The sequence below is a fragment of the Cucumis sativus genome, chromosome 4, assembly GCF_000004075.3.
Source record: "Cucumis sativus cultivar 9930 chromosome 4, Cucumber_9930_V3, whole genome shotgun sequence".
Classification (NCBI taxonomy): Eukaryota; Viridiplantae; Streptophyta; class Magnoliopsida; order Cucurbitales; family Cucurbitaceae; genus Cucumis; species Cucumis sativus.
The window spans coordinates 9,232,792-9,250,548 of NC_026658.2; the positions used below are offsets into that span (position 1 = coordinate 9,232,792).

The 17,757-nt window shown below is 34.3% G+C and overlaps 1 protein-coding gene across 2 annotated transcripts; it reads right to left on the bottom strand.

Annotated features, from left to right (window-relative positions):
* Nucleotides 1-3,968: 3,968 nt before the first annotated feature.
* Nucleotides 3,969-17,615, bottom strand: LOC101218088 (cationic amino acid transporter 4, vacuolar). 2 transcript variants are annotated; one of them, XM_031883934.1, is made up of 14 exons: nucleotides 16,957-17,615; nucleotides 16,405-16,606; nucleotides 15,901-15,985; nucleotides 14,903-15,043; nucleotides 14,693-14,811; nucleotides 14,515-14,611; nucleotides 9,469-9,641; nucleotides 9,300-9,366; nucleotides 8,638-8,796; nucleotides 8,233-8,500; nucleotides 7,223-7,319; nucleotides 5,196-5,308; nucleotides 4,521-4,596; nucleotides 3,969-4,324 (listed from the first exon to the last, which is right to left on the bottom strand). In XM_031883934.1, exons 1-14 carry the CDS (start codon nucleotides 17,126-17,128, stop codon nucleotides 4,216-4,218), a joined length of 1,878 nt encoding a protein of 625 aa, XP_031739794.1. In that variant the 5' UTR covers nucleotides 17,129-17,615; the 3' UTR covers nucleotides 3,969-4,215. The 2 variants fall into 2 exon arrangements, with proteins under 2 accessions (XP_031739794.1, XP_004149103.1); XM_004149055.3 differs by having other exon boundaries at nucleotides 3,969-4,419; nucleotides 16,957-17,613.
* Between the last annotated feature and the right edge of the window lie 142 nt (nucleotides 17,616-17,757).

Consider the following 17,757-nt stretch of genomic DNA (forward strand, 5'->3'; position numbering starts at 1 on the left):
ATTAATTGCAGTGATTTTTTTTGTTTAGAGACTTATATTAACAAAATATTATTTTTTGTTTAACTGCAGTGATTTTCCTTCTAAATGTGTTGATTCTTAAAAAAGAAAATAGAAAAAAGAAAAAAAAAATACTTATACTCATATGTTGATATCGTATTTTTTTAAAAAAAATTACATGAAATTTGATATGATAAAATATAATTTGAGAAGAAAATACTTCAAAAAAACTAAATACTTAAAAATGAAAGAGTAGACTTTAGTGTATGTGAATCAAAACAAACAAAGAAAACAATATTGTCAAATTTTTTACTTATATTTTCAAAAACTAAATCAAAATTAAAAAAAATAGGTTTTAATTTTTCTTTTTTAGAATTTTGTTAAGGATTGCTTGATACCAACTAGCATAAAAACAATAAAAAATAAATACATTAAATAAAATTTCAAATGCCGATAAATAAATAAATAAATAAGTGTCTTTGTGGTTGTAAAATTTAGTTTGCAATTTATTTTCATTAGGGTATGGGCCTAACAGAGTTGTCTTATTTGTAAAATGGTATTTTCATTTGAAGAGGACTGAAAAAGGTGTTGCAATGAATGCTTGTTTAATCGTTGGGTGTGACATCACATTACATTTCTAATTTTGCATCAATTATACATATTCTTGCTTTTCAATATATAATTATAAACATTTACAAAATACAATTAAATCATATTTGCAAGTTTAATAATCAATTTAAACTAATTTGTATTAGTAAAATCATATATATTTGATTTAAAATTAACTAAACATCATGATTCAAAATCAATATGTTTACTAAAATAACGAGAAATGTTACCATCTAATTGTTATTAACAAGTAATAATGCTACTACCTACTTGATTGTAATATTTCTCAATAAAATTACATTAACCCTTGCATCAAATCAAAAGAAATTTTGGAAACATGTTCACAAATATTCTTGTTTTGGTTATTATTTAACCAAATTTCGATTAAAAAATTACCATTGAGTGAGTAAAAACATTAAAATTTATTAAAAGTCTACCAATTAATTATAATAGAATGAAAAAATATAGGGACCAAAATGGTTATTTGACCTCAAGAATATAAAAACAATAACGATGATAATATAGAAAATAATATATTCTCTTTTTGAGCAATTAGCTTGATCATGATATATGCCTTAATTAAGGGATTGAGCACTTAGCTGATCGTTGTGTTATATGTAGTTCATATGTATCAATGATATGTACTATGTACTCTTATACATCATTTGATTTTTTTTTTTTCATGTAAGCAACAATTTTTTAAAGTTTTTAATCTCTCTAACTTTAACTATGCACATTTTAAAACTTAGACCTGTGTTTGGTACTAAACTCTTAAAACAAAAGTGATTTATATATATTTAGAATTGATTTTCAATAATTACTATGTTTAGTTTCAAAAGTTGATTTAGAGTTATCAAAATTAGTAATTTGTATGTTCTATTTGAAAAATTATTTAAATAAATAATTGCAGTGAAAATCTATTTTTATTTATTTTATTGATTAATTCCTATGTGCATGGTTGACAATTTGAGTTGGTGAATGTTTAGCTAATCAACCATTGTGTTACACAAAAATTGAACTAGATAACCATTTTGGGATTAATTTCCAATCTTCAATCACACGTATGACCCAATTTCTTCATAATCGATTTGAAAAAAAAAAGAATTTTGATAAGAGAAAAGTGGTTTTGACCGACCCTCTCAAAACCACTTCCCAAAAGCACCCATACTCTATTGAATAATTTGCACAAAGAAAATATGAAAGGATTGAGGAGTGGTGGCCATTTTCAAGAAGGAAAATTAAATGTTAAAATGTCAACAAGTTTGAACTTAAATTTGACTTTTCAAAGAGAAATTAAAATGATGTAGAAGAGACCTTGAAAAAACATTGAGTGGCATTTGGGTGGCATAAACCTCTTTTTAAGACCCTAATTAATTATGATCAATCCTCCTAACAAAAATAATAATATGATTCATAAGTCAAACCATTTAAACACATTGAAGAAAGCTAACAAAAAAATTAAAGTCAAATAAATGCTATAATTAACAATTGTTTTAAGTAGGATAAACGTGGGTGGAATGTTTTACTTCTAGCTTTCCAGAGAATATACATCTTTTATTATTAACTTATTCAATTTGCTTAAAAGAAAGAAAAAAAAAAAATCAAAGTTATGTAATTCATCTTTATAATTTATTCTATGAGAGGCTTATAATAGACGTGTGTATATATTTAAGTATGACGATTTTAAAATCATTAATTATTTTCATTCTAAAATGGTTAGATTCATACCCATGTATTGTCAAGAGAAAGGTCATTGGGTTTTCTCTTGCCACTGGTGACGAATTTACACTTTAAGGAAGATGTGATCGTAAAACAAGAACAATAATACACTAATGTAGTGTTTGCAACAAACGCTATGCTTAAAGCTAGTTTATATATAGAGTACAAAAAGCATTACCAAATTGTTTGAAAACGAAGAGAGACTTACTTTGCAAATTGTGTTATATGATGAAATAATACATATTTAATTACGAAGGGAATTAGGAAAAGGGTTTTGGCCGAAACCTTGTTTGGGTTAAGAGTTTGCAAAATTGAAGATTAAGGTTAAATAACCCTACTTCATCTTATCATAATTCTACACTCATAATCTTATCTACAATCATAACTCTTCTACCAAATGCATATTATCATAATACTACAACAATAATTCTTCCCTCAAACACATATTATCATGACACTACTATCATAATCATTCCCTCAAACGCATACTATTAACATATAACACTACCATTCATATTTCCTTCCTTCAAACACATATTACCATAACACTAACAACAATAACCCTAACCTCAAATGCATATTATCATAACCTCAAGTAAGAGTTTATCCTATTATGTTTGTAAGTAAGTGGAATGATGAAAACAAGATAAAGTAAAGTTTGTAGGAAAAGCCAAGTGTTGCAATGGAATAGGACACCTAAAGCTCGGTACAAGTGGCTTGAACTCTCGAATTCCTATTCATAATATAGACTTTGGATTAAGTTAGTATTGTTTTGTCTTCCCTACTACTCAACCTGGAATTTGTTTTCTTAATTTTTCTTAAAGAAAAGATTATCATTAAGGATAGACTCTGTGGATGAGAACCCTTCAAATAATAATATCAAAAACTGTTTTTTTTCTAATAAAAAGTTGATTTTAGCATTTAAGTGACATAAAGTCTTGGACAGAAAAAAAAAAAGAAAAACATAAAACGTACAAGGAAAGAATAACTCTGAGAAAAGTCAAAATTAAATGCCACACCCAAACATGATTTAATTAAAACAAAAAACTTTGTCAATTTTTTTATTAGTTACATACATAACATCCATCCATGTCTCAACCACTCAAGGAAAGAGGATAAAGGTAAGTTTATAACTCATTTATGCATAAACACATAATATATTAATGTGTTTTTAAAATATTTGTTCATTTTATTCTATAACTAAATTAAGAATTTTAGTTTGAAGTGTGGTGTTAAAAATTTGATTGAAAGAAAACAGATAAAAGCAAACCAAAACCAACATTTGAAAGTACACAGCCTAATAAAAAAAACATAAAAGACATGGAAAGTTTAAATACCAAAATAATATTTAGAGTAAATTATTAAAAAAATAACTCAAAAGTTTGTATTTTCTTTAAAATGTTTCCAAGCAATAACCTTAAACTTAAAAAATTTTCAAATTGAGCTCTGATACCCTTTAACCTTTAAAAAAAACATTTTAAAATGTTTTCTAAAGTTAGTTTAGCCAATTCTTTTTCATATAAATAAAACATAAAATTCAACTTAGTTCCAATCTTAAAATCTGTCCACTTGAAACTCAATAACATGATAAGTTATCATATATAAAAACGCTAAAAGGAGAGTACCATTTACCCAAATAAAACTACGAGGAAACAAATAACAGCATTATATTTGACTCATCAGTTTTCACTGCTATTTATGTACTTTGGAAAATTTTGTACAATAAGTTTTAAGGGAAGATAAAACTATTGTTTTTTAAGAACAGATATACAATTTGATTCATATATACCTTGAGAACCTAAAATCACAATTTTGATATCAAACCTATGATATGGTAATGGTACTGCCTTGGACCAACAAGAAAAGGGAAATATGGAACCCTATAAATAACTACAGAGGCATGCCAAAGCTCTTTCCATTTACCATGTGACGTATGAAGACTATGCTACATGATCTGATGAGCGATAGATCTCGTCGACGTAATTTGTGCGCACGTAGACTGCATTAACAAGTGAGCTGTGAGTCCGACCATAAAACATGTAGACCAATGCTCCAATTGCAAACCAGACAGAAACCCGTATCCAAGTTGCAAGCCTGAAGGTCAGGTTTGAAGGGGAAATAGTTGAAAGTGTATAGATCAGTAGAAAATGTAACAGAAGTAGATTTGAACAGTAAGTTCACATCTCAATACTCACCCAAGATCAATCAGCAAGTAGGAGTTTATAAGAATGCAAGCGACTGGTAAGAAAGGTACAAATGGACAAGCAAAACCTGAGAGAGAATGACAACATAGCTAAGTTAGATCAAGTGATCGATGTAGCACTAGCATTGTTAATTGTGGGAAAGTAAATCATTTGGTGATAACTTTGATTTCATCTTCACTCAAATTTGCATCAATATAATCCACCTGACCCGGTTACGATTTTTCTTTCACTATACTTTCTTTTGCAATGGAAGCCTTTACTATACATCAATGTGGTTTTGGCTTGAACAGTGCCAATGTGGTAAGACTACACAATCACAAATAACAATCATTTCACGTAGTGTTCTTAGAAAGTAATTGAGTTCAAGTTTTTATTTTATTGATCTTTTAAGTAAGTAACCACAGTTTGATGGAGAGATATGAAAGAAAATATAAGATTAAAAAAAAACACGACCCTCACTACAACAAAGAACTTCAATCCAAAAAAACAAGATAAACCTCATAAATTCATAATTACAAAAAGACCTAGTGACCATCACCCATAAGAAGGTATTCAAGACATAGCTTTTCGAGTTGATCCATAGTTAGAATCAATTTTGGATTGATTGCGCTTTAAGATAAAAATGATAAATAACTATGATATCACAACAGTATAAATGATACAAACCTCCTCTATGGCCAAAACTGTGCCTTGCATCATCTTGTTCTAAAGAAGCCAACACAATCAAGCTACCCAATAGAAGAACTCCACCAACTCCACATGAGATGAAACGAGGAATGCTGGTAACAGAAATTATTAGAACTGAATTCACAATGGGATGCACAAGAAATTTTCCAAAACAAAATTGCACTTCAGCAGGATGTAACCTTCCAAACAGAACAGAAAAAAAAAATGGAAAGACACTTGAGCCGTCATACGTAGAAATGAATGCCAAGAGCTATTCACTTTTTTCTTTCCAAATATCGTCAAGCATAGTTTTAAATTTCTTTAGTTATCTTTAACTCAACAGCATTTCCCTTGTATTCTTTCTTTCTTTCTTTTATTAAATGGATGTACATCTTCCGTTATTGAAAATTTTTTCATGTAGTGACTAATAATTCTAGTTGTTTGCGACTAGAATTGTTGTTTAGGTAGTTTATATCATCCATAAACAATTTAAGAATTCAGTTCTTCCATGTTTATGTCATAGTATATTGTTCCATAGAGCTAAAATGCAGAAACAGGTGCTCATATGATCCATTGAAAGAGTTAGGCAGAAGAGTTATCTTAAATTATTGTTGAAAAATGGAAATACTTTATCAGCTGCATGACTATCAAAACTAACCATCTTGCTTGTATATCTTAGGCAGCACATCATTTCTCTCTGTTGGTGATATATAATAAAATTTGCCTTTAATCACTAGCTTAAGCTTTTGGGTAAATTGGTAGTTTAATATGGTATCAAAGCAGGTGGTCCAGAGAGGTCTTGTGTTCAAGCTCCTGCATTGTCGTTTTCTTCCATATTAAAATTGATTTCCATTTGTTGGGCCTTTCAAACATTTCAAGCCCACAAGTGAGAGAGAGTGTTGGAGATATATAATTAAATTTGCCTTTAACCACTACCTTAAGCTTTTGGGTGGTGGTTCAGGGAGCCCCTGTCATTTTCTCCCCAATTACAATCAATTTTCACGTTTTGGGCCTTTCAAATATTTCAAGCCCACAAGTGAGGGGAGAATTAAATTTGCCTTTAACCACTAGCTTAAGCTTTTGGGAGAATTGGTTGTTTAATACTTTCCTTCCCTATTTCCATGATCAATGCTATATACTTTGTAGATGCTATCATCGTACTTCATTCTAATGTAAATGATTTTAGGATCCACTTCGAGGCTGCAATTTACATGATGAATAAGGAAAAAGAGAGTATTTACAAAGTGGAAAGAATATTTGAAAGATTAGCTACTTTGTGTTTTATGATGTTGTTTCATAAGGAACTCATCTTCAATAAAGATTAATAATTAAAAAAATAAAACAAGTGGCTGGACTTTCTTTGAATTAATGGACTTGGCCCATTTTGGAAATTAGGCGGCACTTACGGGTGTATATATACACACATTTATGCATATGAAGAAAGTGTGAGCATACATTTTGTGTGTGTGTGTGTGCCGTCAGGGATAAAGCAGCCAAGAGCTGCAATTATAAAGAAGATATGCAGAGTCAAGCGTCGTGAGGCTCTTGCCGGAAGAGAAAAAATACACCAGACGGAATCTTATTCCAGCATGTTATTTTAGTGTGGCAGTTAGAAATTGGGTAAAGGGTTTCTCTTATTTTATTCCTAGATACCGAGCTGTGGTATTTGGATTCAAATAGCTTTTGTTAGGCTATTTAGGGAGAGATTTGTAAGAGTAGATTTGGGTGTCTTTTTCAATCTCCATCATAGTAGAACCTGCTGTTGTAGAAGACTGAAAGTAGTCCTGAGTTTGGGGCGAACCAGTATAATTTTCTGTGTCATTCACCTTATTTCCTACACTTTATTATTTATAATTTTATGATTGATCATTTGTTTGGTTGATGCGAGAATTTGAGATATAATTTAGTTCCACATTTATTTATATCTCGCCTAAATTCCCAATAGGGCCAATGAGTCTAATTCAAAAGAATTATTGAGCATAAAATCTAATGGCATATGAATTGATAAACAAAGAAAGTAGAATTACCTGGGGAGATACTTAGCTGAAGCTGTGAATGTAACTATTAGAATTCCTAAACAGACAAGTGCAATAGCCCAGGCAGCGGTTTTTCGCCTTTTCTCTTCTGCATTCATTTAAATTTGCATAGAAGATGTCAACTTTATAGTTCCGACAAAGAAAAGGTTAAGAACATAAGGGGTTACTGAGTACTCAAACCAAGTGAATTACAAAAAACTGGGATTTTATTATTAATTCAAACATATTGTTCAATTTGATAATTTCTGTACATTATCGAACACTACTAATTATTTCTACGAGTAAGTTCTATTTGCTACCCATTATTCCTTATGGTAAATTTTATTTATTTTGTTCATTCTCTGAACTTACTTTTGTGTGTGTGTGTATTACATTAAATGTGGAGTAAGAGGATATAGTAACTTTCCTTACTCTTGGTCCTTACCCAAAATGATAACCATCAAACTAACAGTTCGCAGTGCAATTTACCTAATCATTCCTCCTATACCTAGCATAACCATTTACAATCCTAGGCCAAACATATTACTGGTGGAATTTTGTTTAGCTTTAGTGCTACACTGAATGCTCTAATCCTATATTATATTATAACATCTGATGTAGTAGGAATAGGGTATTATGGTCAAATCCCTAACTTATTAGGATCAGAATTAGTTTCTTTTGTTTATTAGGATTGGGATTCGTTTTCTTTTGCTATAAATAGAGTACTTGTTTTCTTGTATTCACAACTTTTGATATTCAATAGAATTCTCTCATTTGGGTATACACCAATCTAAGAGCTTAAGCCATTAAAAAGATAAGAAGTTAAAATTGGTCTTTGTAATAGTCGTTGATTGATGCTTTAAAAGAGAATTTAAAGGCCTTGCATTGTAACTATCAGCATGTCACATTACTGCATAATGAGTACAAAGTTTATGTCCAATCTTTATGCATCAATTGCTTCACTTAAAAAAAATATGTTTCTTGTAAAAGTAAGAAGGAACAAGAAGTAGACTCATTCTAACCTCTAGATACTTGTCTCTCAATAAGAGGGTAACTGAGCATGCCGTTCCCTTCGTCGTTTGAATCTTGGATATTAGTCTCGTGAAAACCAGATGAATCTCCAAGAACATTGCTATCAGTTTTCTGACTCTCACCATCCAACTGTGATAATGTTGAGTTGATAGCCTCTTGAAGTGAAGATGGGAGTGGGGACTCATGTGGTGGGACATATCTGAGTATCAAAACTGATATTGCAACTGTAGTAAATGCAAGAAGTGTTCCCACACTTACCTGTAATCAAAGGAAGCATATAAGAAAAGAAGTTTGGATTAGAATCTCAATGCATTCTATCTACATCTTTAATAGATTTGATCTTTCATCTTTCACCAATCATATCATCTTCAGCTAATATGAAAACCTCAACTTACCATTCCTGCCAACTGCGAAACATCCATAAAGAAGGCTAGAGCTGCTGCAAAAAGACCTGTTATAATGGTGCCCTTTACTGGAACTTGAGTGTGTTTATTGATGTCTGCAAAAATAGAGGGTAACAATCCATCTCTAGCCATGGCCATTAGAATCCGGGGCTGGAAAGTAAATCCATCAAAAATTTAATTTGTTATTTGGAGCAGATTTCTTTCTCACCAAAGGAATGTGAGAATTAGCAATTAAATAGTTCACATTAGCATCAATGCAATACATCCCAAGAGGGATGTTTTGAGATGTTTGGGTAGATCCTAGTTCAAGCTCAAGTTTGGGTGAAAATTAACAGCTTGTTTCCCAAACGTGCCTAATCCAAGCCACAAGGAGGGGACCCTACTTCCACAGTACTAAAAAAAACTAAAGTATTGCCACAATCGTCATAGTTGGAGTGCCCTCTTGTAAGGGGAGCTCCCCCTTTCTATGGGCTTGGTTTTTGTTCTTTCAGTTTTTCTCAATGAAAGTTGTGATTTTATATTAAGAAAAACAACTATCTTCGAAAAACTAATAACTATACCAAACATGTCACCAGATGACCATCAAAACCATAAAAAAGGAACCACAATTACCTTAATATCTACCACAGAAAATATTGTTTTATAGAACGTACCTGAGGAAGAATTGATCCCAATAAGCTAGCAAAAAGAGCAGTCACAGCCCCAACCGTAATCACGTACCTGAGGATAAAAATGATAGCTTTTAAAAGATATGTTAAAAATAAAAAATAAATGGAATAAAAAATATTCCGATAAATTTCCCTCAGTTGAGCGAATCCTCACATGGCCCACTGCACACCATAGGTAGAAAATGCAGAGGAAATAGGGGTGTCCGGATCCAAGGCATAGTATGGCACCAAGCCAACGATCACCGTGGAAACGAGCATATACAAAATGCTACAGATAAGCATAGTGAGTCCTATGCCAAGGGGCAAATCTCGTTGAGGATTCTTCATCTGCCAATTTAAAAGTTAATACAGTGATGAAATGCTTGAAACCTATCAAGAAGCAGACAAAATGAAACAGAATTTCTAAAATCCCTATTTTCATGGTTTAGATCCTTAACCATGATCTCTTCCTTGTGATCTTAACTGAGAATGACTGATGGAAGTCGGGTGTAGTAAGTAATTTCTATTATTAATGATGATATTATTGGAATGAATTCCTTGTTACAATATCGAAATATTCCTCTCCTGCTATCCTCTCTTTCAAGGATGAACAGAAAGATCTCTTCAAACTCAAAACATAACCAACTTTCCTGCCCTCTTACTAACTTTTATTTATACCAACTACTAACCCTTCCCCTTGCCAATTCTCACGTGTCATTCACATGCACATGTTACTTCTTTTTCTCTCTCCTGCTGTTCTGGTGTAAGATAGGGGTCTATCATTACACTCCTCCAAATTCACCTTGTCCTCAAGGTGAAAATCTGGAAAGCGATGCTGCATATCTTCATACAATTCCCATGTTGCTTCATGTTGAGGCAGTCCTTTCCAACTTATAAGCACATCCCAACCTCTAGCCTTATTCTTCAAGTATCCATAAACTTCTTCAGGTATGGCTCTCCACTCGTGGTTCTCTGTTAAACAGGGAATGTCATCCCGATTTTCCTTGTGTAACCCGACAACTTTCTTCAGCTGGGATACATGAAAAACAGGATGTATAGTGGCACTATCAGGCAAATCAAGCTTATACGCCACTGGCCCAATCTTTGCTATCACTTTATAAGGACCGAAAAACTTAGGAGATAGTTCTTCATTCCTTTTCTTCCGCAAGGACACTTACCGATAGGGTCTTATCTTCAGCAACACCAAATCTCCCACCTGATAGTGCACCTCCCTCTTTAGATAAGCGTATTTCTTCATTTTATCCCGTGCTACCCTCAAATGTTCCTTCAAAGCCCCAAGCACTACATCTCTTTCTTTCAACTATTCATCCAATGTCGAATTCGGTGTATCACGATCTCCATAATATATCAGGGGAGGAGGTAATCTGCCATAAACCGCTTGAAATGGAGTGATTCCAAGTGAATGTTGGTAAGTAGCATTACACCAATATTCTGCCCAATGTAACCATCTCACCCATTCTTTCGGTTTTTCTCCACAGAAACAACGCAAATAACTCTTTACTCCACGGTTCACCACTTCTGTTTATCCATCAGACTGAGGATGGTATGCAGTACTATAGTTCAACCTTGTGTCTGCCAACCTAAACAATTCCCTCCAAAAATTGCTTAAAAACACCTTGTCTCTGTCCGAAACTATGGATTTAGGAAATCTGTGCAGCGTACTACTTCTTTAACAAAAAGTTCAGATACAGCCCTAGCAGTATATGGATGTTTCAACGGTAACAAGTGCCCATATTTGCTGAATCTATCAACCACAATGAATATGACTTCGAACCCATTTGCTTTCGGTAACCCTTCTACAAAGTCCATGGAAATGTCCTCCCATATTCGATTAGGAACTTCCAGAGGTGTCAACAGCCCGGCTGGAGATAATGCTAGTGTCTTATTTCGTTGACATATCATACACTCCTCACAATATCTCTTGACATCCCGTTTCATTCCTTCCCAGTAAAATTCCCCCGTCAATCTTTTATAAGTACGTAAAATCCCGAATGTCCTCCAAATACTGAGTCATGGTACGTATGTAAAATCATAGGAATTAATTTGGACGTCTTAGATATCACCATTCGATCTTTATACATCAACATGCTCCGTTTTACTGAGAAATTGCTATTTTGATCCCCTCTCTTCCCTTCTAACTCTTCCTTGATTTTCTGCAACTTCTCATCATTGTTCACCTCCTCTTTGATAAGTAGCACATCAATTATGTTTGGGGCTGTTAACTGATTAAAATGAACCGTAGGTGGCATTCTAGCCAAGGCATCAGCAGCTTTATTCTCAAGCCCTAGCTTATATATCACTTCAAACGATACCCAAGAAGTTTGGATATCCACTTTTGATATTGAGGCTGAATCACCCTCTGTTCCAACAAGAACTTAAGTGATCTTTGGTCAGTCTTGACCAAGAATTTTCTCCCCAACAAATAAGGACGCCACCTCTGTACTGCCATGACCACTGCCATCAATTCCCTCTCATATACCGGTTTAGCCCTATCTCTGACTACCAAAGTATGGCTGTAATAAGCAATTGGCTGTTTATTCTGTACCAGCACTGCTAATGACAGCATTTCTTCTACCAATTTTTCCATTTCCGTCTTCTGTTGATAAGCATAGCGATATGGCCTCACATTTACCGGATCCACTCCCTTTTTCAAATAAATATGGTGTTCAATCGCTCTCCGAGGAGGTAATGCCTCAGGCCACTCAAAGACATCCTCAAAACTCTTTAAAACTACTGCTACTGACTCTTCTACAGTCAACTCTTCCTCTATCGAGTCTCCTTCATCAAAGGATTCACTTCTTTCTAAGGCTCTACACTCTACTAAGAATCCTTGATCTTCTTCTCCTAAGGTTTTCATCAGTTTTTTTAGACTGACCCTGGCCTTGGTCAGACTCGGATCACCCTAGATAATAACCTTCTTCCCCTAATGTGTAAATGTCAACATCAATCTACTTCAGTCGTTCACAAAGAATACAGCCACTGCATCCCCAGTATGGCATCCACTCCTCACAATTCCAAGGGTAGAAATTCATCCACTACTTTCCAGTCTCCTAACATTAACTCAACAGCTTCACAGATACCCTTTCTCCTTTGATTGCACTATCTGAGGCCAGAATGACTCCATAATACGATGTATCATTTGTATTTAGCTGCAATTCTTTCACCAACTTATCTGAAATGAAGTTATGTGTGGTTCCACAATCTATTAATACTATAGCCACCTTCCCTTGTATCGACCCTTTTACCTTCATTGTCCCTAGGTTGGATAATCCTACCACAGAGTTGATGGATAGTTCCACCACCGCATGACTTTCCTATGTAATTTCGATGACATTTAATTCCTTTCGATCATTTCCTCCTTCTTCGATAATTTTGTATTTCTCACCTTCTTCCTTCACGACAATCATACGTAATTCCTTCTGCTCTTTCATCTTGCATTTATGGTCATGAGAGTATTTCTCATTACAGCGGAAACACAATCCCTTCTCCTTCCTAGATTGAAACTTAGCATCAGATAAATGCTTTGTTGGTCCCTTTTTTTGAACCTCCTTTGTCCATGTTCCTCGTAAGGTAATAGTTCTCATCGGCCAATTCATACCTCCTTTGTTTTCTCCAATATTCGAATTCGCATTCGTCTTGGCACTATTATAGAGATTCATTACTATTCCTCCAAAATATCCGGAAAGATTCGCTTCCCGCCGAATATCCTCCCGATTCTCATCATTTGTGCCAATCCTTTCGGTTCACAGAAATTCATCTCCCCTTGATTCCATGGCTTCAATCCTGACATAAATGTTTCCTCCACCACCTTCTCTAATAGGTCTGACAGAGGTGCTACCCATTTATCGAATAAATTTCGATATTCCTCCACTGTCTTCTTCTGTTGAATACATAGGAATCTTCCATATAGAGATCCCTCCCTCACGGATCGAAAATGAACTAACAACCTATCCTTCATATTCGCCCAATCGACAAATTTCTCCCATTCTTCTTGAGAACGATACCAGTTCAATGCTGGTCCTTCAAAACTAATGGTAGCTACAGTCATTTTTTCAGATTCAGTGAGTCTATGAATTCGAAAGTACCTCTCAGCGCGAAACAACCAAGAATCGGGGTCATCTCTATTGAATATCGGCATCTCCACCTTCTTGAACTTGTTGCGATCATTATTGTTTTCGCCGTCCACTTTCTTGTCATCTTTCTTTGTTTCGTTCTCCCGTTTTGAAGATCCTTCGCTTTCGTCTACATTCTTCGCCGGTGAGTTTCCCATCGTTAACTTGGATAATTTCTCACTCATCGTGGATCGGTCCTGTGCTGTCGATTCCATGATTCGTAACATCACTTGATTCTGTCTCTCTATGTTTTTGGATAATTCAGTCAACATCTTCTCGATCGCAGGTAACTTGCTAATTTCCTTCTTAATTCCATGTATTTCCTGATCGAACATCTCCATCTTCTCTTTGATTCGAGTCTGCACCATTTTCAGTCCTTCTTGCCCGAGATCACGCTCTCTGATACCAATTTGATGGAAGTCGGGTGTAGTAAGTAATTTCTATTATTAATGATGATACTATTGGAATGAATTCCTTGTTCAATATCGAATATTCCTCTCCTGCTATCCTCTCTTTCAAGGAAGAACAGAAAGATCTCTTCAAACTCAAAACATAACTAACTTCCCTGCCCTCTTACCAACTTTTATTTATACTAACTACTTACCCTTCCCCTTGCCAATTCTCACATGTCATTCACATGCACGTGTTACTTCTTTTTTTCTCTCCTGCTGTACTAGTGTAAGATAGGGGGTCTATCAATGACATCGTTAAATTAACATAAATTACAAACGAGATCATTTTCCTTTTACAAGATGATAAAGATACAATCTCAAAAAGATAATGGTCTTGAGTATAAAATTTATGTTTTCCTTTTGCGATTGTTTTATATAAAATGATAAAAAGAACCCCCTCCCCTAACATCAAAGAAGAGCTATACAATAGATCAACATTTGCTCAGAATATCATCCACGAATCAACAAGATTCATATAAAAAATGTTCCATGGAATTAATTTCAAGCACAGGAGGAAAAGAAAACCCTGAAAGAGTATTGTTTATTTCCCTTCCTGTTAAAAATCACATATAGTTCCAATAAAATTGAACCATGAAAACATCCTTCACAACTTTCAATACATTAGTTTAAAAGTACCTCCTCAGCAGTGCTAGTAATTGAATCAAATCCGATATATGAAAAGAAAACTACTGCAGACCCAGCAAACATCCCATTCACCCCAAACGGGAAGTATCTACAAGAACATGAGAAAGCCAAAACTAAGGGATGTGTGTTCTAAGATAAATTTAACCACAAACAAAATAGTTTCCTTTACCCGTTTGGAAGTTCGTATCCAACCCATCCATCTCTGAAACCCAGATATCCACCGACTATGGAAATGAAAAGCAAAGCACATACATTTATGGTTGTGACTATCGTTTGAGCCAATGAACTCTGAAAAATAACCATTGTAGTACTTCATCATAAACTCACAAATGAAAGACCAGATGAGATAGAAAAATTTTCATGGATCTACTGAAAACACCTTTTTTATCCCAACGCACAAAAGTGCAGTAACAATAAAGATTAAGATTGCTGCACATGGATCAACAACAATATCGAGTACAGGGATGGTAATACGGGCCAAGAAAGCAGGTAACTTATCCTGACCTCCCAAAAACAGTGCCTGAAATTAACAGAAATGATAGCATCAACAGAAATTGAGCAAGGAGCACCACAAACACTCATGCATGACAAAAGTTTATGAGGAAGAGACAGAAAAAATGAAGAAAATATTCTTCTGTGAAGGTCATATCTAAACATCAGTCAACATGACTGAATAACTAATGATTTCTCTATCCCTATTCCGCCATTTATTTATTTTCAATTTGTCCCCTCTCCAGTTCCAGTTGTCTGGCCATGTGATCTTACTGATACTGAATCAAATTATTCTGAGACGTGATTGGACAACTATGGGAACATCGTATGGCCATGTGATCTTACCGATACTGAATCAAATTATTCATGTTCCAACTGTTAAAATTAAAATGAGCAGTCTCGTTTCTTATTCAGTACAGAGGTTTCATAGTCTGCAGGTTGAGCTTAAATACGCATCTTTTAACTTCTTCTTTCACATTTAGAATTGATAACAGTCTTCTTATCCAAAAAAAAAAAAAAAAGAAAAGGAAACACAAAACACTAAGCTCGCTTTCATTATCTGTTTTAAGATGGTAGCTTCCAATAGCAATGGCAACAGACAGCTATTGCTAAAAGGAAGTGGAAAGATGAGCACCAGAATAAGGAGAGGGAAAACAAATATTCAACACCATGTATGAGTGGCGATTTAACCTCTTAACCTTTTTTGATGTAGGATATAATGCTTTTAAGAAATTGTGGCATGCTCAAGTTAGCAGTTTTTTATTTATTATTATTTAAGAAAAAAACATTCTTCAAAAGTTCTATAGTCTTGTTAATTCATGCTAATAGTCCAGTCTCAAGTTTAAGAGCAAGAGTGTCAATAAATGTAAGAAGTTTTCATGATACCAGATTGGGAGTTATGCCACGAGCCACCGTAGAACCACCAATTGTCCATTCCAAAATAAGAGCCCAACCAACCAACCAAGCAACTCTGAGAGTAATCAACCACACACATTAAAGATGTTGCAAATATGCTGGTAGCAGCTTGTAGACAGGAAAAAAAACCCTCACACACGAAGATCTTTTATTCCTTATCCGAAAGAAAACACATTATTTTAGGTTAATAGTAAAAGAGAAGCTTCACTGTCGTTCAATAATTATCTTGCCTTGATAGATACAATTTCAGGTTAATGAGGCCAGTTACAAAGAAATAAACGGGAGCTTTGGGTTGTGGAATCAAACCCATAACAGATATTAAAATTCTGAATTTTCTAACAACCAAATGTCCTAGAGACAAGTAGTTTTCCTGTGAAATTGGTGAATGTATACGTAAGCTAGCTCAGATACTAATGTTACTAGAAATTTTGATTTTACTTTTTCCTTTAGCAGTGATAAAAGATTTTGTCATACCCTTCTCCAACACAAATGTATGTATAGTGATAGGCACTCCCTGCAGATGGGCACCGACATGCAAGCTCTGCATAACAAAATGCTGAGAGTGCAGCAGCTACCCCAGCAATTAAGAATGATATTGCAAGAGAAGGTCCAGCGTGCTCTCTGGCAACTGTTCCAACCAAGATATACACTCCAGCTCCAATTGTAGCTCCAACTCCTATGAGGAGGCAAAGCAATCATCACACACCATAACCTTTTTTTTTAGTTTAACCAACTAAAAACACTAGGCACCCAGTAGATAAGGAAGAATTTGTTTTGTTTTAGGAGACATTCAAATAACAAAATCAAGCTGACATCACAAAATTCTACAGCACATTGGACAACATAAGCAACTTAATTCCCAGTGACATAGCTCAATTTCAAAACATGGCAACCGATATTGTCCTAGGAAAAGAAAGAAGCTAAACAAAAGACAAATTCAAACAACCATTGAACATCACCCCTACCCAATCCTTCCCAGAAAGCAAACTACAGAAAGGATAAACACGAGAGGCCCCAAAAACTCACCAATGGCAACAAGGTCAATTGCTGATAATTTCTTAGCAAGTTGATGATGATTCTCCCTCGTTACATTCTCAGAATCCACCTGTTTTCTCCTAACCAGACTTTCGAAAACACCCGATAACCTTCTTCCATAACCAACATCCGAATCCCCCGAACTCTGGCTACGAACCAGCATGTTATTCACAGAGCGAGATGGCAAAATTAACTGTTTTTATCACTGTTCTTAAAAACCCATCTCCAGTTTTCATCAAAAGTCCAAATGGGTGTCAGAAATAATTGATAATCGGATTCTTTATCTACACTCTTCCCAATATAACACCATACCCCTTCTATCCTACAAACCCATTAAACCTAACAGACCATACTGTAAATATTTGGTACAAAATTTGGAAGAAGCTTATCTGCTTTGAATTTGATTGAAACTTGAAACTGGGATACCTTCTTTCGCGGTTCTACCAACTTCAATGGCTGTCCCTCCTTGTTTGATTCTGTTTTTGCGGCAAACGAATAATTGGGATTAGAATATCAAAAATGTCATCGAGATTAGTTTAGTAGTAGTTTCCATTTTTGTCAGCAATTGCATGCAAAGTTTGATTTTCCATTTCCGTCCTCCACTTGATTAGCTCCGAAAGAAAGAAAAATGTGGGATTAAAATCATTTCAAATCTTTCATCTATAAAAAGAAATAAAAGTCATCAATACTTGGGGCCAAAAGATGTTTCTTTTATTTTCATTTTACTGTAAATATAGTAAAAATTTATAGGGAATAGGGATAGATTTTATCCTAAATTTTGCTACAAGAATG